Source organism: Nilaparvata lugens, chromosome 2, assembly GCF_014356525.2.
Source record: "Nilaparvata lugens isolate BPH chromosome 2, ASM1435652v1, whole genome shotgun sequence".
NCBI classification, from domain to species: domain Eukaryota; kingdom Metazoa; phylum Arthropoda; class Insecta; order Hemiptera; family Delphacidae; genus Nilaparvata; species Nilaparvata lugens.
In genome coordinates, this window is record NC_052505.1 from 62,267,797 (window position 1) to 62,292,110 (window position 24,314).

Sequence of the window (24,314 nt, forward strand, 5' to 3'; positions counted from 1 at the left end):
TAATTATTTTTCAACAGATTGTGCTGTGACAGTTCATCAGAACTCCTGTAAGGAACATGTGGCTGAATGTTCAAAATCAAAAGGAGGAAAGGTCAGTTACACTCACATTTTATGCAATTTTTAAACGAATCATTCAAAACATTCTATGAATCTCTTGGAATTTTAAGCACTACCCACATTGAAAATTACACAATAAAGATCGTGAAGTCTCAGTTTTGAGATATTGGATTGAAGCGAAAACCAAAATATTGATGCTCTTTTAAAACTTTCCAGATTGTGTTTACACATCAATGGTTTGAGATAAAGCACCTATAGAGAGAATCATTTCAAATTGTCAACATTCCTTATCAATAATGTTAATACTTTTCACCCAAGCGATTCTGACAGTTTAAAGTGAATCTTACTATGCTATCTATTACGTACTCCTTAGCTCATTCAGCTCTTATCTTATTTTACAAGAGGTTGAATTCCCATTCACTCATATTATCTGCACATTACAAGTGTATCATGTCTCAAGTGATGAAGCACAAATATTTAAGTGAAATTTATTCTTATTAGTGTTAATATACGGTAGTTGAAATGTCCTTGGAGTATTGTGTGTTCGAGGATTTTTCAAGTCCTGTAGCTTCACCATATTTAAGTTACTATGTGAGTGTTATTACTCGATTAAAGTATGTGTTTTGAGTGTGTAATTCTCCTGTTGTAATGGGGTATTTAAATTAGGAATATATTGGGGTTATATTATTTAAAGTATTGTGATGGTATTATAAGGTTGTGAGAACAACCCTAGACATTATGGTAACAATTTATAATAGGGGAATCGCTTGGCTTGCGAGAGGTTAAATTGATCTAACTCTATAACTCATGAGAAAGGAACTATATTTTAAAATAATAAACAAAACAGTTATATTTTGGAGAACTAAGTAATCGATTTAATCAAATTGTAACTCAAAATGAAACTGGAAACTTAAATAAAAATAATATTGAGAAAACTTTTTAAACAAACAATAGAATAATTACAGGATTGCCTTCAATAAAAAAGATGAATAATATATAATAATAAAATTGATAATATTAGCTCACTGAACTCACTGAACCAGGAAAATGGTGTCTCGGAAAAGAAGGGTAGAGCCGGGCCCGATTATCTGCTATAGATAGCTCCAGGTCCCGTCCTCGTAACCGACTGACTAGAGCCTCTCATTTTTTCCATAATTTTACTTGTCATGAATTTTCACCGTCGTCAACAATTTATCTATTCATTGTGAAAATTCATGACAAATAATAAAAATTATGTAGTTCTATTACATCCCCGGGTCCCCCTAAACTTCGACCCGAAGTTATCGAAAAAACGGCATCTCTCTAAGTTAATTTTTACACATTTCAATAATATTTCAAAAATTAAAGTCAAAATTACTGCAAGCTAAAATTATTATTATTATTCACAATATTATTCTAATTGGATATTATATGTAACATAACTTTCAATGAATACCTTAAATCTATGTGAGTGCCAATTCATAAGCTAAATGCAAGTGATATAAATTACATTATAGTGAACTAATTCATAAAAATCAAACTTAGCCTAACACATCAATCAACTTCAAATCAACAATTCAATACATTCATATCTGAATAAGAATTGAATGGAAAAAATTTCAATTATATTGATGAATAAAATTAAACCTACAAAATCTACGAAAGTAATAAAATTGAATCATAATGCAAAAATTAAACATCAAGTCCGAATAGTATTCGAGTAAGCAAAATAATATTGTGGACCTTGAAAATAAGAATAATAATAATAATTGAAATAGTTTATCTTCTAATCTGGAAAAATATTTGAATCGATAGCATAAAAGAGTAAATGGATACAATAATAGTGAATAAGTAATTATTATTTGCATAGTTTCCTATATCCTAACCCATTATTTTAATGATTTCATTACATACTACTTTACTAAAACACAATATATTCTTAAAGCTCCTGTGGGTAGTCCACAATTGGAGTACGTTTCGGGACTCTCAGTTGATTTGCTTTCTTCTTAATATAATTTTGAAGACATAAATACAAGAATATAACAGTTATCAGTGTTTGCCAGACAATAATAATATAAATGATCAGTTTATTGTTCACCCCTAACAAATCAAAGTTATTTGGCATTTCAACATGATGGAAAATGTCTTCTGAGAATGAGTTGTGCTCTTCAAATTTTGAAAAATTCAAGTGCCAATTTTCATTTAAGATTTCCGAAAGGTTTAAGTACTGAGGCAGAGTCTCATGTTTAAAATTGGGATGCTCAATTTAGATAAATTTGTCCACATGTGAGGAATTACGTTATTAATAGCTGGAGAAGGATGGGAACGGGAGTCGCAAGGATAAAGAGTGCTTATCAGTACGTCGCCGTTGTCGTCTTGAAGTTCGCAGTTGCAAGGGATGTGGAGTGATAGGGTTCCTGGACTGTTGCTTGGGACCTCAGTTGTTGAGTTTTTACAGCGAATTGTCGTCTTTTTGCCGGTGTTGTGGAATAGGAAGGTGTCTTCTCGTAGGCGAGTGATTAGGGTTTGATTGTCAGTTGCTTTACAATCAAATTTGCAGACTTCTCGTAGCTCCGATACGTCTGCTTCTGATGTTAGAAGGTGGAGACAAGTGGCTTGGGTGGCGGAGTTCGACATCTTTTTCCTCGGAATCAAGCAGAGGCCTTTCTGCTTGAACTGGCAATCGTCTTCTTCGTCATCTGACAGGATTTGCAGTTTATTTTCTTCTCTAAGTATCAGGTGATGTTGGGAGGTCAAACGGCAGGTATGACCATTCCAATGAAGCGGGATAGATTGCAGGTGGAATAATGAAATAGTTGAATTTTTCTTCTTTATTGGTATTTTGAGGGTAACCAATAGTTCGTTGTCGGATTTTCTGCAGGATGTTAGTTTCAAGTTTCGAATTTTATCGTTGTCTTTTGTTGATATGGTGAAGTTTCTCTTGTTTATTTTCTTTTCGAGTTCTTGAAGTCGATTGTTTAGGTCTTCTTTTGAAATGACGTGATGAGAAAGTTGTTGATTGTAGCATCTCATGTCGATTTCATTGTAGTTGTTAGATAGAGTCATCATATACATGAAAATAGTAGTCCTCAGTTGTGTTTTCAGTACATCGGTTGTAGTATTCCCTTCCTTTGAGACAGTGTGTCCAAGTACTTTAATTTTTCGGTAGAAGAAGTGACATTTAGATGTATTCAATTTTAGTCCTACGTCTTGCAATCTTTTCAAGGTTTTCTCGAGCTGTTGATATTGCTTATCAAATGATTCTCCATAGCTAATGATATCGTCCAAGTAAATCAAAACTCCTCTATACAAATAATCATTGAATACTTGGTTGATTGCTCGTTGGAAAGCATTTGGAGATGTTCTAAGACCAAAAGGTAGTCTTTTGAACGTGTACAGCCCTTATGAGTTGCAAATGCTACATATTTTCGACAATCTTCGTGTAATGGCTGTTGGAAAAATGCTTGTCTGATATCTAGGGTGGAAAAGTAATCCGAATTGTCAAGAGAATCAAAAATTGTTTGAAGAAGGGGAAGGGGATATCTATCCGGTAATATTTTCTCGTTCAACATTTTATAGTCTACAACCAATCTGAATCCACCGTCTTTTTTAGTAACTAAAAATGCGGGAGAAGCATAATGACTCTGGGTTTCACAAACTATTCCTGCTTTTATCAATAACTCTACTTGTCTGTCTATTTCTGTTCTTTGAGCGATAGGTAATCTGTACGGTGACTTAGCAATGGGTGTGTAATCTGTAAGTTTGAACTTGTATTCGGGTAATTTCGCTTCCTCGAAATCAATTTCGTTTGTTGAAAATAGGTGTTTGTATTTATTGATGAGTCTTTTCGCTTTGGAATTTTGCTCTGGTGTAAGATCTTTATTAATATCTATTTCACAACCCCCTCCATCGAATAGAACAGAGTCTACTAATGAAACAGATTCGTCGTAATTACAAACTTCTCCTTCAATTTCACCAATAATAGTTTCATGCAACAATCTTATATCTTGCCTTCCTAGATTCAAAATTCTAATTTCACTCATGTTTGTTTCAAAATCATCCTCATTCCAAAGCACATGCAATTTTTTATTATGTAATAACGATTCATTCGGAGTAAAATGGGATACTTTGAGCAATTTTTGTGTTAGATTGACTTTGACATTCACGTCTTTTTGAGCGGGGATTATTGTTTCAAGAGCACATTTGACGAAATTTACGGGATTGGGTATGCAGACTTCTTTTGTAATATTTGTTTCAGAATCGTTGTGTAATCTATTTAATGTACAAATCCACTCTTTATCCATGTCTAATTCGACTATTTTACCATTATCGGTCATTGAAATGATGTTATTCTCATAATCTAATTTCATTTTATATTTTGAGAAGAAGGAATTTCCAACAATAATATCAGCCTGTAAGTCTTCAGAAATTACTAAATTTACTTCGAATTTCCTGTCATGTATTTGAATTTCACTCGAGATCATTCCTGTGATCGGCATTAATGAACCATTAGCTACCGATAAAGCAATACTACTATTTTTCAAATGTTTTAGATCATCGCTACTTAAAAGATTTTTTTGAACTATGTTTACGTTCGTACCGGTGTCAATGGTAATTGATACATCTTTTCCTTTGAATTTTCCATTAATAGTAAGTACTGGGACTTGAATTCTTCTCTCTTTAGTCAATGATCCATTCATTCCAAGTTCGTGCTGAGCATGCATTTCGGAAGACAATAGCTGTTTGAAGTTGGTTTCACTTTCTATTTCGTTAGAGCAATTAATTTCACTTTCATTTGAGTATAACTGATTATTATTGGCATTGAGAAAAAACTGCCTGACAAATTCTATCGCTTTGGATTGTTCATCTTTCATTGATACAGAAGATATTATATTACATGTGATTTCTTCTTTATCAATTGAATTTGGAGAATAATTATCAAATGGAAATTCAGCGCTTTGTTTTTCAAATCCGGATCCCAAGTTCATATCCGATTCGTCTAGGCTCGGGATCCTGTATTCGAGTTTTTTGATAAGAAAAAACAATCGTCTTTCCAGTGATTATTCCTCTTACAGTATGTACAGAATCTAGTCCTATTAGGTTGATTGGTGTCCTGTAATTGACTGATGTTGATTGTGTGTAATTATTGTTTGTATAAGGTTGTCTTTGGAAATTGTTCTGATTTGTTTCGTGTGGGAAGACGTTTCCGCTCCTATTTCCAAACTGTCTATTAGGATTGGGATTTTGTGATTGACCTACATTTCTACTCAAATTTTTCTCCACAATACTCAGATCGTTCAATTTCTTCTCTAAAGTATCTACTACATTTATTTTTTGGACAGGCTGTTCGATTGAAGCATTATGCATTCCTAACTTTTTGTCTAGAAGGAAGCGAGATCTTTCATATTTGGCGAGATTTTTCTCTAAATCTTCAACTGATGCATTGTCCATGAAAGCAACATGTTGCAATGCTCCTACGTCTAAGCCTCTCAAAACATATCCTACTATTCTTTTCTCTGACATTTGAGGCTCAAGAATGTGACAAAGTTTTATTATATCTGCTGTGTATTCTGTGTATGTTTCTGTTGGTAATTTGTTTCTGTTTTCGAGTTTTTGTCTGGTTGTCTCTTCATGAACAGGGTCTACAAGTTTACTTTTTAAGTGGCCTACTGCATCAAGAAATGTCGCGTTTTCATTTTTATCCGAAAATATGTCGAAAATTGCCAATGCTGTTTTCTTGAGGTAGAGGGGTAAATACAAGATTTTATCATCCTCATCCCACTTATTTATTTTTGCTGCCCTATTGAAGGTTTTCAACCACTCGTTGAAGTCTTCACTCTTTGTACCCCCATAGCTTTCGGGTTTCGCAAAGGGTCTTTTATCATTCCCTGCCATATTATTTTCTGGAATTAGGATATTTGCTAAGTTATCGGAGCTACTGTGTCGTAGATGTGTTCTTGATTTCTGCCTAGCTTGCCTACTATTCGCTCGTAATCGGCTAACATAGGGAAGATAATACGATCGCGTTGAGACAGGGACCCTAACTTAAGTAATCGACTTAGAGAATCTCTAGCTCCTGAATCGTGGTCCACATAAATACAAACTTTTTTTGCCAAGTCAACAGCGAATCTCAAGTATTCAATATTAACAGATTGAGGGATGTGAATACCTAACTGTTTGCCTAGCTCTAATAATTCTGATTTATCCAGAGATTTTACTTTTAAATCAATAGGTAAACGTAATAATGAAACCTCGAATTCACTAGGTGATTGTTCAGAGTCACTAGAACTAGAGCTACTCATCTCAATATAACAATAATAACAATTATCATATTTACCCTGTACGTTGAGAGAATAGAGGACATAATTATACGAGATCAAACACAGAATATAATAATTATGATAATGACCTGAAATGAAAATGTCAATAGATAATTTGAAGGCTAATCTTGTCAATTAATAAACTCTTTCTCATGAGAACGACGCCCAACACCATGTAATGGGGTATTTAAAATCGGAATATATTGGGGTTATATTATTTAAAGTATTGTGATGATATTATAAGGTTGTGAGAACAACCCTAGACATTATGGTAACAATTTATAATAGGGGAATCGCTTGGCTTGCGAGAGGTTAAATTGATCTAACTCTATAACTCATGAGAAAGGAACTATATTTTAAAATAATAAACAAAACAGTTATATTTTGGAGAACTAAGTAATCGATTTAATCAAATTGTAACTCAAAATGAAACTGGAAACTTAAATAAAAATAATATTGAGAAAACTTTTTAAACAAACAATAGAATAATTACAGGATTTGCCTTCAATAAAAAAGATGAATAATATATAATAATAAAATTGATAATATTAGCTCACTGAACTCACTGAACCAGGAAAATGGTGTCTCGGAAAAGAAGGGTAGAGCCGGGCCCGATTATCTGCTATAGATAGCTCCAGGTCCCGTCCTCGTAACCGACTGACTAGAGCCTCTCATTTTTTCCATAATTTTACTTGTCATGAATTTTCACCGTCGTCAACAATTTATCTATTCATTGTGAAAATTCATGACAAATAATAAAAATTATGTAGTTCTATTACACTGTACTTATTAATATTGAAGAATATAAATGTGAAAATACTTGAATGTCGTAGAAGGTTGTTGGTATGAGGATTTCCCAAGGTCTAGAAATTGATCTTACTTTCTCAACTATGAGATTAATATTAAAGTATTGTAAAGTAAAGTGTTCAGTAGTGAGTTATAATAACATTTTTGTTCAAAGTGCGATTTTAAAGTTTCATCCTCAGTTTGTTTTTGAAATCAAAGAATTTGCAATAAAGTAAAGCTAAAATCTGTAAATATTTACCCATAAAAAAGAAAATAATAAAAAACTAATAGTCCAATCTTTTGCAACATACATTATTTAAAATGATTATGTATTTGTTTTAACCTGACGCCCTACATTGAAATTTGTTTTAAACAACTATCGTATTCAGTTGTTCAAAATAATTTCTTGGCATTCGATTTGAAAAATAGTTCAATAGTATACCAGAACGCCATTTACTATCCTTACATTTACTTACTGAGCGTGTACAGTGTGGGTGAGTTTTTTAGTGTCATTATTTATAGTGCAGTAGTGAGTTTTACTCTATACTGTTATCATTGCTTATAATTTTTTTCTATTCAACCAATGCTGATTTTTTAAAGTGAATTCCACCATAAACAATTCGGAATAGTTATTTGTGCAACTAGTGCGCAAAGTAACAGTTTGCTGCACCGAAAGAAAACGTTTACGGCAGCAGTTTAAACGTTGAGTGCAGCAGAGGAACTTTGCGCACGTATTTCACATTAAATTTTTCCTAAAGTTACCATTGAATATGAGAAGTGGGTAATTATGGGTAAAATTGCCTGAAATCCATCAAATGTTTTTCTGTGTAATTTTATTATTGATAAAAACCTTAATCCTAAAATCCTCGTTGTCCTTGGTTATAATATATACTTAATAATTTGCTCGTTGTGCTTCGTTGCACCTCTGCTCACTATAGCAGCCACAGCAGTCACTGTTACCAACTTCATTTTGATTTTGCTGCACTGTTGCTCCATATAACCTACTAAGTATTTTGCGTTGCCATGTTGCAAATCTGGAGTGCAGGAAAAATTTTTCCCGCACTAGAGCGGAAAAGTGATTCTTTGCGTTCTGTAATCAGTGCAGCAATGGCCACTTTTCAAGGTAACTGTAGGAAAAATAATATTCATCGATAAAAGTTTCCGTCATAATAGTTTTACTATCTCTCTAGAGTTACTCAAGAAATATCGGGGCACCGAGCTTCGCTCGTTATTTTTATTTATTGATAAACAGAACACAATTCTCTAAAATAATCGTGTTTATATTTCACAGCTGGCTATATGTCATCTTATGAATTTCGGGGATGCGATATTTTGATTTTTCACATACTCACTCGCTCACTCACTTACTTTTTTACTATCCACAGCTGTTTCAGCCAAGGATGAATTATCATTTTAATGTCGTTCAGCGAGTTTTCCCAAGGATGAGACCTAGTGCAATCGAATTTTTATATCATAAACCCACTATGTTCCAAATTTCGTGAAAATCGTTAGAGCCGTTTTCGAGATCCGTTGAACATAACCAGATATAAAAATACAGATATTGCTTGCTTAATATAATAGGATATTTGATTTTTTTATTTTAAAAGCTGCAGTGGTTGAACATGTTATGATCAATTAATAATCATCAAACTATTTATAAATCTAGTTTTCTAAAACTATTATATAAATCCAAGTGGTTATCTAATATTAGTGATAAATAATTGCCATGTATTCGTGACAAATCATTTCAATAACTACAATTAATCACGAGTAGTGCAAAAGTTTCAACTCATGCTTGTCAAGCCATTCACACAATGGATATAATAATGTTTAGTATTTTGACATTTAATAAACTTCAATTCTTCTTTTTTATTAGATTATGCTTAGGAAAATAATGGTTGGTCAAAAATATTCATTTATTGTTTAGGCTATTTATTGCATTCTGTCTACTTGCTTTATAATTTTATAGCAATAACTTTAATTGATTATTTTGATCATTACCAAACGGTTCAGCGGATACTTTATTCAGGTTAATAGCATGATAATGTTGTTTTCATTCCATCAGAACACCCCCAAGCAAGCTCAAAACCAGTCGAATTCGTCGAAAGACAAGTCAAGTGCAAAACGCAACTCGAGCTGTTCCTCGCAGGGTCAAGCCGGATCGCCAAGTAGGTGAGTCATCCAAATCAAAACAAACATCATTTTCATTTTTATCGGTGCCTTAAGCTCAATTCTATCCGATTTTAGTTCTAGCATGTATATTATGATGACTCTTCTGGTAATTTTCAGCTTTAGGATGCCACGCTTTATATTAAGATAATTTATCAGAATCTATACTATTTTAAAAAATGCTATATATTATCTGCAGCTTAGTGAAAAATGTATAATATATATAAATTCTGTTTAAGGCTGTCTAGGCTTGGTATTTAATCAACTCAGCATGGATGAATAAAATTTAAACCTGCATTTCAATAATGTCAATGTTTTTTGTTGTTTTTTTACCTGCAACGAATGTTGTTATTGTGACGTCTCATATTGTTATGCTTTGTTGTAAATTACTGCATCATCTATTGTAAAATAATGCTGTTTCTCCTGCTTTTCTCAATTGTATTCAAATCTTATCCATTCGTTGTGCTATTCTGTTTCAAAGAGTTTAATCTACAAATTGTACAATTTACGAATACTAATCTGTGCTTTTTGATAAATTTTCTATTTGGAAACATGTGGGGGTCTACTGTCTTCAATTGTATATTCTAAGGGTTTGAACTTATTTCCTACCAAAATCCTTGTCAAAGTTTTACAAGATTTTTCAAAATTCTCAATAGTCGAACCGATTGAGACATTAATTGAGTCCAGATAGACAGTGACTCTTACTGAGACACAAGGTATTTGTGTATATTATGCTAATATGCATATTATTTTATGTTTTTGTTAAGTTGAATTGTAATGTATAATAGTTAAATGTCCACTACAATTAATTCGTTTGATACTCTAATTCCTGCTTTGAAAATTTCTCAAATGGATTTACAGATCTTATCATGAAAATTAGAAACGAATGGATACAAAGTACGAGATAATTAATCAAAAATATTCAATAAATGTTTCTGTTTGAAAGACCCTTTAATTTTTCATTTGAGTAATTTTTCAACAATAGCTCTATGTTTAAAATATACTTCTTTCACATTGATTGCACAATAAGTCTTGTCAGCATGCTACTTTTCCTCTTATTTTCTAAAAAAAATCTTAGAATAATTGGATTGCATTGTAACGCAATACGAATATTTGTTGTTTTAGTAATACTTTTGACTTTAGTCAAGTGCATGATTCTCTTGGAATTTTTTTGCGTTCAATTGTAAAATGTAAATACAGGATCATTGTTTTATGTAATTACAATTATTGTTCTTAATTTTAATTGGTAGTCGCATCTTTGTGAAATTTTCCTTGTTGTGTGTTTGTTTTAAATAGTATTTTTCGTGTGATCGATCTTGAATGACACTAATTCAATGATCGAACATTTATTTTTTCTTCTTGAAACCTTACAATAGCTATAACCTGACAAAACCAATTGGAATTTAAATACAATGTTTTTGCAACTTTGTCTGGTTGAAGTATTTAAGACAATAAAAAATCTGGTGTGGTACACTCACACAACTTTCCTTGCTCATATTCGAAACTACGATCAGACTTTTGTATATGTGTATATATAATTGTTTTCAGAGTACTTTTTCCTTTGTGTAAATTGTGAAACTCAATGATTTTTTTAGTCGTCATTTTTTTAAAGTCGTCAAAACAGCTGTTCTACAGATGAAATATCTCGACTATGTGTTCTTTTTATGAACTGCTCTACCTACCTACCTCATGCACGAGAAGGAGTTTACAAAGTCCATTTCTCAAGGATGGGGTGGACCCCCCATTAGTTTCCCAGAAAGGAGACTCATGCCAGTTAATAGAGCTGATAAATAACTATACAGAGTATGAATTTGAAAAAAATCGGTCAAGTTATTTTGAAAAAATCGTGAAAAACATGGTTTTTCAGTAATTATCCGCCATTTTTCTCAAGAATATTACGGAGCTCCTGCAATTTTCGAAGGAAAAAACTCATGTCATTTGATAGGACTTATGAAAACCCATGGCTTGAATTTGAAGAAAATCGTTAGAGCCGTTTTCGAGAAAACCGTGAAAAACCTGGTTTTTGGTCATTATCCGCCATTTTTCTCAAGAATATTACGGAGCTCATGGAATTTTCCCAGAAATGAGACTCATGCCAGTTGATAGGGCTTAAAAATAGCTATCCATGGTATAAATTTGAAGAAAATCGTTGGAGCCGTTTTCGAGAAAACCGTGAAAAACATGGTTTTTTAGTCATTTTCCGCCATTTTTCTCAAGAATATTACGGAGCTCCTGAAATTTTCCCAGAAAATGAGACTTATGCTAGTTGATAGGGCTTATAAATAGCTATCCATGATATAAATTTGAAGAAAATCGTTAGAGCCATTTTCGAGAAAAACATGGTTTTTTAGTAATTATCCGCCATTTTTTCCGCCATCTTGAATTGAATTTCTTATTGTCGGGTCCTCATGGTATAGGGACCTTAAGTTTAAAATTTCAAGTCGATCGGTTAATTAGGAATGGAGTTATCGTGTTCACAGACATATACACACACATACATACACACACAAACATACACACACACACACACACACACACACACACACACACACACATACACACACACACATACACACACACAGACCAATACCCAAAAATCATGTTTTTGGACTCAGGGGACCTTGAAACGTATAGAAAACTTGAAATTGGGGTACCTTAATTTTTTTTGGAAAGCAATACTTTCCTTACCTATGGTAGTAGGGCAAGGAAAGTAAAAATACGAGTATCTGAGAGAGCTCATAACAATACAATAATCTCTTCCACTTATTCATTCTCATTTTATTAGAATTCACCTATTAGTTGAATAATGATGAGCTGATCCTCAAATTTCGATAATCCAAAGTCATTGACTGAAACATTAAAAATTTCACTCTACAGAAAACTTACAATCTTGTCAATATATTAAATTAATCTCAACAGCCTAAAACACAGAATTGAGAATGATACTCTGGTACGGTAGTATATGGTATCGTAGTAGAATATAGTAAAGGCATGTCATGGTAGAACAGCAAATTTTCGTATAAAAATACGAAACATTTCAACACTGAACACTAGTAATCTCGTGTCTCTTTTGTGTAACTATCACAATAAATGTATATAGTATTAAATGTATCTGATGACTCAGATGTTAATTTGAATAAATCGGATTATTGATTTATTCATAGCAAATGATTTTCTAGGAAAAACCAGTAACAGTAAAAAATATTTTTCTATAGAAATTGTAGCTAACGTCTATCATTATTAATTCATAACTTTTCAAGTGTCAAGGTACGTTTATTGGAATAGTGCATTGTCTATCGATCTGCATGTGAATTTAGTTCGATTTTTATAGTTTTTATAATTCTAATTTATAAATTATAAGGATGTACCAAAATGAATATGAGTGATGAAAATTCGTAGTCTAAATCCAAATAAAATTGATGCAATGGAAAAACTTGAAATTATTTCATTTAAATTGAAATGGGAGAATAGAGAAAATTGTGAATCAAGTTAGGATACTTGCAACTTTACTGGCTTCCACATTTCTAATTTCGAATAGTAGGTTATAAGTAATCTCAATCTAACAGGCTTCCAATAAAAGTTCTAGATGTTTGTGTGACTATATTTGTGACGGGCTAATGGCCCGGCCACACAGAGAGCAGAGTGATCTGCTTTCATAAAAGTCTCTTTGAAAGCGTTCAAAGATATAGAGGAGCGCATCTCGCTTTCTGTGTCATCATTAAGACTAAACGAAGTAGCTGTGAACAAGTTCATGGTTCAATACATTGAAATTAAATCTAATTTGGTTCTAGATCAATGTCTCTTTTTAACATGGTACACCATTTAGCCAATTATTTTATTTCAAATGTATACCATCATACATTATTAAAAATTTTAAATTCTAAATTTTAGTCACTACCATTGAAACTCTGATATTCATAAAGGTATTTTGTAATAATTTAAATAATAATCATGCAAAAATTTCTAAATAATTGTTTGTCTGCTCATTGAATGGTAGAATTTTTTTTTCATTCTACGTGTGAAATCGTAGAATAAGCATGCAGTACTATACATTATGATGAAGTGTTACCACATGATTATGAAAACGAAATCTTTAATGTTTATACTTTCCGTTACACAATTATATAAAGCTATATTATTGAATACATCACTATATTATTGAATTAATGTTGTAAATTGATTGTAAAAATGAACTTGATTGTAAATATTTTCATCAGCTGTCACATGGCTGCCTTGTCACTTTTATTCAAGACTAGGAGGTAACCCGTGCTCCGCAAGGGTCCAATTAAAAACTTGACGTATTGAAGATTTTTAAATAGATCTATACCTAACCATCTCTGGAAAATTAACAATCCATATGCAAAATTTAAAGTTAATCAGTTCAGTAGTTTAGACGTGATGATGCGTCTATCCCGTACATGTATAAACAGATCCTTTCCTTTTTTAAACTATAGATAATGAGGATGATAATAATATATTATTATTATTATTGAAAAAAATATAGAGAATATTCTAAATTTTCGAAAAATACGAGTATAATGGGTAGGCCTATGGGCTTCTATTTCACTGCATCAACTAATAACATGACAAGTAATAATGATGTTATCACTAAAGATTCTATTGCAGTTATTTAAATAGCATAATAACAACTTAGGTATCGTTAGGGATGTCGGTAAATTATTTCTGAGATATCGATAATGCATGTTACATGACGAAATATTTACTTACATTTCTTGAAATAATCTTCAATTATATTTTTAAATAAAGTTTTGATCACGAACATAGAAACTATCGTACTACAGCTTATTGCAGTTTATACTGCTACTACATTTTACTTGAACACCTCCAATTTTACATGAAATATATAAATATATATATTCTTGGAATGGATTTCATAAGATGATTTCTGATTTGATTCACTGTTGCATGATTATGATCTCACACGGTGTGTATGGTAACTCAAGAAGATGATATACCTACTTTGCATGCTACTTGGAAACGTAGATTTGAGTGATCTTTTGTTATGTTAGAACTCTTGTACAGTATAAATGAATGAATACAAAATGCAAGCTGCCTTATCGATTAATGACGGATCTTCTAGCATGAAGAGCATTTAATAGTATATATTTATGCTCTTGGTAATATTTTTGTGCATCTCATCCCGTTTCGGTAAACCCCCATGAATCGTCTCAATCCCCTGTTTTTCTTGTCTTGATAGAATTTTTGTCTTGCTCAGTCTTGTTGAATTTTTACCTGCTAAAATTTATGTGTATAGATTAGCACTCTGATTATTTAAACATGACTAATTTATATTATTACTATCTATGTGACTTGTTATAAAAACAAAATTGTGACTACTTGTTATCACTTTTACTGAAACTTCTATTAGATGAAGCAAATAAATCACTCTTATTTTCAACCAACTAGTGGTAAAAATTATTGAAAATAGTGAAATATGAGACACATTTTCTAGCTAGGCTAGTATTTTATAGTGTTATTGTGGTGTAGGACGATAATCACACGCACTATTCACATGATTATCCAACTCAATAGTTGTTGGTTTTTGATTTCAAATAGAATATTATAGAGATTGTTAGCAATCATGGAGATCACCCTATGATTGTTCAATGTTATTATTGAAAGCAAGATAGTTGATATGCTTTTTTTATTGAAAATAATAAGTTTGTTTCAATTGCATTTTTTGCATCGATTTCTGCTTGCACTGAATTTGGCCTTATTCAGGAACTGTGCATGCCAATTTGATATATACTGTTTGTTTGATGTCATTTATTCGATTTTTGGCAGAAGTTGACCCAAAGGTTACCCAACAGTCCACGCAATATTTTAGAATTTGTTGATTAATCAAAATCAATTGACTCTGCTCATTTGAATAAATTTTCATCGAAAATCAATATAAATATTGAACTAGAACTTTGTGTAGTCTTCTGAGTTTGGCGAATGAATAAAAAACTATTGCAATATTTATTAGTTATGAGTTTGAAAGTAACTGGCGAATAAATCCTTATAATATACCTATATATTATTATAATTTTTTTGCTAACCTAATAAATGAATAAATATTAGATTAACTGCTCGTAATGAAGAAAAGTTCCTTCTATTGCTAAATACTCTTCTAGAAATAAAGTAGCTGTGAATCGTGTTAAAATAGACAACTTGTACACTAAAAAATTGTTAGTAAAGGAGTCTGTAAGTTCTAACTCATTTAGTATATGGGTTGATTGATGTGTGTAATGAATAAATAATTCGTAATTTAGTTAATTAGAAGTATGAATCATCTTGAGATCCTTTCTCATCTCTAAATTCTCTTTCAAAAACTATAAATTGTCAAGGACTGTATACTTTTCAGTTTTTTTTTATTTGCTATAGTATTTGTGTAAATACAATTTATCGTGTGAGATGGGCTTTGCAAATGCATTTTCCTATTTTTTGCCGTTGAAGGCAATCATTTATTTTTAATCCAATTTGTCTTCAAATGACAATTTGATATACTGTATAAAGATGCTCTAATATGCTGTACAAATTCACCTTTATAAGATTCGCAAATATTAGCTGGGATAGCTCTGTTAACAGGTAGCATCCAACTAAGATTTATTTGTGCGAGTCCAGTTATGACTTATTCGCCTCAACACTAGAATCATCAAGCATTGATAACCAATAATCTGATGAGAATCATTACAACGGAACCCACCGTACACCGAAACATGTAGTTGCTTTTATCTGGCATCAAACCTCCCTTGACAACAAGCCTATGGCTTATGGGCTTCATCCTTAGGCTTATAGATTTATATATAGACGGTGTGTGGAAGTTTTTGGCTTGTTCGCTATCCATCCTACTACACAATATCAACAAGTAAAAACATAAATAGATGACTTTGAAAAAACAATAGTAAGTCATGGTTCAGAAAATAAACCAGTTACCAGAAAAAAACAACATCAAGTCATGGTTTAGAAAATAAACCAGTTACCAGATGATAAAGCCCTTTTTACTTTTTTAAAATTATCGCACTATATTCAAAGTCATAATCTATTATACGATTTAAAACGTACAGTATTGTTGTTTACTTTCATTTCTACTTATTACTTTAATTATTTTCGAAATCTTTGCAAGCAAATATCACATTCCAACTGAACATTGAATCAAGTTGGTTGTGTGTAAGATGACTTACAAGCTCAATCTGTAACAGATAAAGGATTTTTCATTTCGTTCGATTCCCCGTCTGGTTGTGGTACTGTTGGGTGATTGTTGGGTGGGACGTGGTGGTGGGGGGAGGGTCGGGTTGAGGGGTTTGAGGGGCTTAGTTGTCATGCTAATCTGTTGCTTTCGGCGCGGCACGCGGACTCATTAGGAGGACGACACTGTGTTACTCCCCCTGGCGGAGGGTCGCTACTAAGCTCGGAGTGAAGTAAGTGATCACCTCAATCTTGCTTCGCTTTGGCTCCTCTATTATCTGTCATCATCATCATCAGCTAGCGCTACAGCTTGCCTCTCTATCAATCTACTTCTCTACTCCACACTATTGCACACTCACCATCACTGTTATATATACTTCTCATCAAATCTTTCTCTCTCGACTGTTCGACTTAACTGTTGTGTTGATGTGTGCGAGTGGGTTTGTACATGTGTGTGTGAGTATGTGTGGGTGTGATGAACTAATGTTGTAATTTGTAAAGAATGTTGTTAATAATATGATGTTGTTGATGGAAAATAAAGATTATTTTTCATTTTCTGTAATTTTTGTATAATCATTTTCTCCTTATATTGGTTTGTTCACGACAAGGTGGTAGAGAGGGCATTACTGTCCAAACTTAGCCACTTCATCAAAAAAATATAAAAGTAATCTTATTCTATATTCTATTTATTTGTATATTGTATATTTACAGCCCTGTAAAAAGAAACAGCATGTAGGAAACAGCATGGATTGACTAGAATATTTGGGAAATTGCTGATCAATATTATTTTGTCGACTCACTTAGAACTGTCATCATCCTTTACAAGTATCATCAATGCTTCTCATTCAATCCGTGCTGCCAGTCTGAAGTGAATTTTTTTCATAGAAATTGAGGTGTTTTGTTGAAATGTTTTAAAAAATACAAGTTGTTTTTAATAATGTTTATAATTTTAGAAATAGAGCCTACAATACTGCAGCCTAGTTCAAGTAATCTAAAATAAATACCAAATTACCAAGAAACTATAAATACTTTGTAACTATTACTCGATATTAATATCTACTTTGAATACAGCGCGTTAGAACCTCCATGCAATTGTAGAAATACATTAAATAGCATGAAATTCGTATTGTGATAGTACCCATTCTATTTTTTAACCAATTCTTTGTAGCAGTTAACAATGCTTCTCCGAGTCACACTTTATATAGTAAATCAACTACAATTTATACAATCATGTACAATTAAAAAAAAAAAACTCTTGTAATGCACATAATATTAAATGTTACTTGACTAGGACTAGTTACTTAATTCTTTACTAGGACTATGAAGTACCTATTTGTTGGGAGTATGAATTTGCTGAGTGTATTCGGTAACTATTAGTGTCTCCATTTGAAGGAGATTCAAGATTATAAAAGAAATTTTGTGAAAGCATGATGTATTTCCATAAATTAACTGTTGTCTAAAAATCGGCTGATATATTACTCATAAATAATATTTTGTGAAAATAATTTGTAATTTGGATGGTTGTAAACAATTGATTTTTCTATGAATTTTGTTAACAAGAGTCTTCGAAATCTATTAGTGATGTAGTAATTAATACCCAGCATTTCCACAAACCCTGTTCAAAACCAAACTCAATTTTGAAAAGTCTACACTTAATTGAACAAGGCTGTAAAAAAATGAACTCTACAACTTTTTGTATTCATTCATTTGTGTTTATTCATTCTTGAAATATATCATTCAAAGTTCAATATTTTGTTTACTCTTTTATTTTATATTGATTTTGTTACGTTGTTCTTATTCGATAAAAGGAGAATGCCATTCTCTCCTACCAACAATCTCGTTAAATTAAGGTCTTCGTTTTTAAATGGTTTCGTTTTTAAAGTAATTCTACTTTAAACTACTCTTTGAAAAAAATTGAAAGGTTATTTGTAAAATTAGAGTCAGAATAAATACTAATTTCTAATATATTTTCTATTCCATTCCTGATTGTTAGTGTTGTCTCCACAGATTTCCATGTTGAAGCTTGCTGATAGCTGCTTAATAACTTTTTAATGTATTTTTTAATATTTTTTTGTGTACCCAACTCCAGTCAGGAATAATCTATAAACAGAAGTGTTCAATCATCGGGTAACTCGTTTTAGAAAAAAAAACACCAAGCTTTTACTAGAATTTCTAAAACATTCTACTTTTAGCACTAAACTATTATAGGCTGTGTATAAAAATACATATAATCGGGAAAGATATAGTTTTGGGCTGTGCCTGTTTTTTCTATGCTACTAAACGATTTAATGAATAAACTACTGTTAAAAATTCAGTACGAAAACGATTAAGTTGTATTATAAGTTCCTCCAAATTTAAAAGAACGTTTTTGTAATTTTTGTTCAAAGTAATAAAATCATTACTTATTTGATGATTATTTTCTGGATTGCTTTCGCATTGTATCCACCCTTCAGGATCTCTGTACGATTTGACGTCTGATCCATTCTTAAATGGAATAATCTCGACAATCTTAGCTTCAGTAGAAAGTAATTAGAAACTTTGTTCATGGCGCAACATAAAAATTAATTTCACGGCTATAGAATCTCGTTTAGTCTTTGAAAAAGTTGTTTGTTGAATTTCTTAACACTAGAGTTTATTCCTTATTCCTGACATAATATTTTTTGATATTTTCTATGAATAATTTCTATCTATCGAATGTATTATTATGATAGTCTATGACCAATAGGAAAGGAGTCGCTACGGTGAGTTCCTTGTATGAAAACTCTTTCAATAACCTGCAATAATCTGTTATTGGTTATAAAATGAAGTATTTTTCACCACAGCTTTACTAATTACTACTATACTACTACGAAATTCACTCCTCAAGCAATTGCATAATATTGTAAGGATTGCTTTAGAGTGATATTTATAGATATTATGTCCTTTGTATATCCACTCAGTACAGATTAGTATTAAGAACAAATTTACTTTAACGGTTGTAAAACCGTGTAGTGTAATCCAACCATTGAAAATAATGGTTCCTCAAATACTGTACCATAGTTTATCATGTTAAATAATATAGTGAATAAAATCAACACAAATATAGAAACATTTTCTCTAGAAACAAAAATAACAGTGTTATTTCTATGTTTCTTGAAAGAGATTTTATACCTGTTACTGATGTTTGTAAATAACCCTTACTGTAATAGCTAGTATCAAATGATTATTCTATTGTAATTCATTTTTCAAATTTCTTCTCAAACTCATTTTCCTGTCTAAATCTTTCAATCTATTATTCTTGATCTATCCTTCAGATCCAAGAAACATGGGGACGAAACAAATTTTGTCGTATAGTGCCTGGATCTATATAAGATTGAAACTTGATAAAAACGATACTATTGATATAAAAATGTTTTGTATGTTCATTTATTGAAAACATACATAATTATTATGGGATGCTGTAACCATTACATGATCAATCTGCTTCAATCACAAATTCAAAGCTATTAATTGAAAAGCTCATTTACTTATGTTCTGGCACCTATTGAGAATTCATATGTAGAAACATAATTCACGTTTTCATGTTTCAAAATTAAAGTATATATTTGAATAAAATATTCCACCAGTATAGATGTTTGTAAAATGTATAAATTATCAACAATTATGTGCTTCACAATACTCTAGCTTCACAACTCTAACTATTGATTAATATAGAGTCACTAAATTACTTGATACTTGCTGCATTTTGGCAAAAGAAGAGTTTTATCAAGAAAATGTTATTATAGCAACATTACATCATTATTTATGCTTATACATTCGCTAGCCTGCTTACAACTTTCAAATATTTCTGCAATATTATGAAAATCGATTAAATTATGAAATATTTTATTGACTGGTGTATCAATATTGTAAAATATAAATAATAATTACACGCTTGAATTAAATTAATTCTTAGAATAATCTTGGATCTGAACTATTTTTCGTCATAAACATATCATTATATCGATGTGAATGTGCTTCATTCTTGTACTGTATAATGCTTTTTTCTTTCTTGATGTTGTGTATTGCGTGTTGGTGTTTTTCTATTAAATAATATTTATAATGCATCTGCTTTTGGCAGTTGCATGATATTGTTTCATTAATAAATCTGTCAATTTGTATTTAATTATTTTGCTTTCAGGTTTTGTGATGGAATATTAAAGCACTGTTCAATAGTTTTTAAGCATAAAATTTGGCATCGTGGTTCAATTATTGAAGTCAGATACTAGAACATGTTACTATTGAATTGTCTATCTTATTCTGATTGGCATCGCTTTATCTGTTGAATTTTGTTCTGAATGGAGATTTGCTTAATTCGACTACTTATATAAAGCTACATATTCATACATATTGCGACGTTATAGTTTAATTCACGTCAACTTTGCTCAGAGAAAGCCAAATGCTTGAAGTTTTGTATACATTTGTATTTCACGTTAGGTTCTTATTGAAAAATCCAATTTATTGTACAGTTTAGGCATATAAAAATAGAGTCCCCATTAATTATTCAATTAGGTTTATCAATAAACTAAGATTCACTTGAAACTGTGAGTATTCCTTGTAACCAATGTATCACATTCAAGAAATGCTGACAGTTTAAAGTGAGACTCACTTTAAAATTTGAAATTGTTCCAATTTATTGTCACATATTCATAAAAGAATTACACTAAATTTTTTGTTAGATATCCCAATCTGGGTTTTCTTGAAAAGATGAAATTCCCTTGACAATGATGACACTAATATACAACAAAACAAACATAATTCATATGATCCAATCTTATAATGTGTATTAGAAGCCGTCCTTAGTTATTCTTGTCAATTTAAAGCTGTAATTTTTTCACTCATACCACCATAATTAATTTCTAATTTCACGACAAAGACTTCCGTCAAACTGGAGACGTTAGTGAACGAAGTTAAAGTTATAAAACTGGTTCATAGTACTTTATTTCTCTTTGAAACTTGTATTTTTCCGAAGTCATTAGACGTAAAGGTTCATATTGATCTATTCCCAGGGAGATTAAATTCTTCAATCTTATTAATAATATTTGTATGATGTCTATCAATATGAATACCGTACATATTCTGCAATTTCAAGTCCAATTTTTCAGCTACCTGTGAAATCTGCTACATTTCTTCGATTAAATTTCCAAAAAATTAATCTTTTGTGGGAATTTTAATGTCGCATTCCATTTATGGAGTATTTTTGCTTCATGACTCCAAAAAACATGTTAAAAATATGTTTTCGAACAATCGAAGAATTAGTGAAGATTGTTAATAACAGGTTGCCATTCTAAAAGTCCTTAATCGAATATGATTCTCGTACATCGACCATTAATTAATGTCTGTGAGATTTGACTAGATTCTAATTTTGGTTTTTGATTTTTCAGTCAAATAATCAATGAAGAAAAAGACGATCACTACCATCATGCACAACATCATCACCAAGAGGGCATCAAGTAAGTTTATCAATTAAGCAATCTTTTTTTTCTTCAATTATTTTTTATACAATTTCTTCAGAGGCAACAGGTTAGTACCATAGAGAAACAATAGCGTGAGTAGATATACCATGGTATAGGGCGTTTATGTCGCAACTTTTACTTTTATCTCAAGCCGATTACTGTCGATTATTGTCGATTTTTACTGTTTTGACCGGTTAAGAGTGTATGGACGGCACAATATGAGAGACTACCAGCGTCATAAAGCTTCACAGGAAAGAACTACGTGGACTATCACCTTGAGATAACAGTAAAAGTTGCGACATAAACGCCCTATACCATGGGATATCTATTTATGCTAATGTTTCTCTATGTTAGTACCCACAAATGCCTCATTGACATACCTAGTTGGCATATATGTTACATAGCTAACTTACAGAAAAAAACTACTTCTTTCGTCATTCACTCTACTAAGTTATCTCTTCATTCATAGCAAAAAAGGCAATGCATTATAGACGAACTTCGCAATAAAAAATTGAGAGCAAGTAAGAAGTATAAAAATGTTGCAAGTGATGAGCCTTGAAGTCATGAGATTTGAGATTAAGTAGATTTTTAAGGTTTATTATAATTTTGTAATGCTGTAGATTCAGAATTTCTATCTAGAATCTGGGTAATTGAACATTTCCGAGTATTGTTTTTTAGGATTGAAAACTATCTGTAAATTGAGATTAAACTTAACCTTGGAGTTGTTTATTTTAAATCTGAATTAATGCAGTTATATTCATTTTTGGGATAAAGAAAACAAATAAAAAAACAAATTTGTGATTGAAAAACGAGAACAAACGGTTTACAAGAGATATTATATTTTTTGTCAATAATCGAATAGGAATACTGATTTCTACAATCGAATACATTATACAGTATTCAATCGAATATTTTAATACTGATTATAATAGAATAAGTGACTTCAATGTATCGTAATACTTCATTTTTGAATTATAAATACTGTAATTACTTTCATATCAATTTCTTCCTACAAAATAATTTTCATTTCAGATGTATTGAACAATAGTGTATTGTTATGGTTTTAATAGAATGTCGGAATGTGTTTTCAGCTCTTCAGATGAGACTGCGTCTGTCACATTCGAGTTCCTGGATGAAAGTGAGTATTATGTATTTATTTGCCTATAATATATTTATAATGTAGTACCGGTATTCGTGTTTTGACGTAAAGTTAGTATTATCATATTCCTTGAAGTCCATGGAACATGCTTCTACTAGGCATCTATACTGACATAACGCAATTTACATTCAGTGAAATTCACTTTGGACTGTCAGCATTGGTTGAATGACAAGCTGCGGAACTTGAGAGGACTGAAGGTGACAGACAATTGTAAATCACACTAATCGCATGTTTATTTTATTTGCTTCAATTTGTTTCTAAGTAATGAAATCAGAATGACAAGGATTATACTGTAATCAAAATCTTGAAAAATCTCAGAAACAGTGTCAGTACCAATATTAGTAATCTCTAAATTATTTATGATTCATATCAGTTTGATAAGTTGGTTCTCGATAAAGATCATAATATTCAAAATGATGATGGATGTAATTTCTTTCAAAATGATGATTTATTCATCATTTTTGTGCTTCATATGTTTTTTAAACCTAACGTTGAATCAAGAATCTCAATGATTACTCATATCTTCTCTTTTGAGATTGAAAGTCTGCCCATAGATGAAGCATCAATAACCTGACAGTTGTAATAATTATTTTATGAAGATAAAAATTATTCACGATCAATGTGGATTAAATTGACTTAATTTCATTGATTCAAACACACATTACAAGATATTGAAGTGACCAGATATCCAGCCCCCAGAAAATAATAGTGTAATCTAAAAATAATAATTCTAATCATTACGAAATATTGTGGGGGCGCGACAGTCGAGACCGACGACATTCGAGGCCTACGACCGTAGAGGACTGTTTTACAGTCCTCTACGGTCGTAGGCCTCGACTGTCGGGAGTGTACAGAAATCAGAGTGGCCTCAACTGTCGCCTAACGCAGGCGACATTTGAGGCCACTTTTTCAGGAGTCCTCTATCGTCGCTGGCCTCGAATGTCGCTGGTCTCGACTGTCGGGCCTGTACAAAAATTAGAGACTCGCTTGCAGCAGGCGACAGTTGAGGACACATCCTACTGCGATTCCAGACAAAATACATTTTATAATGATTATAACTTATACATATGATGTTATCATCATATGAAAGTAATCATGTGATTAATTCCATAAGCAACATCGTTAATGAAATAAATGAACAATTTAGTTTTTATGAGAAAAGCTCAATGTATATATAGA

The 24,314-nt window shown here is 31.6% G+C and overlaps 1 protein-coding gene across 6 annotated transcripts in view; it reads left to right on the top strand.

Annotated features, from left to right (window-relative positions):
* Window positions 1–24,314, top strand: part of LOC111044246 (rho guanine nucleotide exchange factor 18) — a 165,135-nt gene that overhangs the window by 97,866 nt on the left and 42,955 nt on the right. For all 6 annotated transcript variants that reach the window (XM_039422381.1, XM_039422382.1, XM_039422384.1 and 3 more), the window contains 5 exons: window positions 18–91; window positions 9,208–9,314; window positions 16,679–16,735; window positions 21,905–21,973; window positions 23,068–23,114. In XM_039422381.1, the coding sequence (XP_039278315.1) occupies window positions 18–91; window positions 9,208–9,314; window positions 16,679–16,735; window positions 21,905–21,973; window positions 23,068–23,114 (354 nt within the window). The remainder of the gene's footprint in view (window positions 1–17; window positions 92–9,207; window positions 9,315–16,678; window positions 16,736–21,904; window positions 21,974–23,067; window positions 23,115–24,314) is intronic.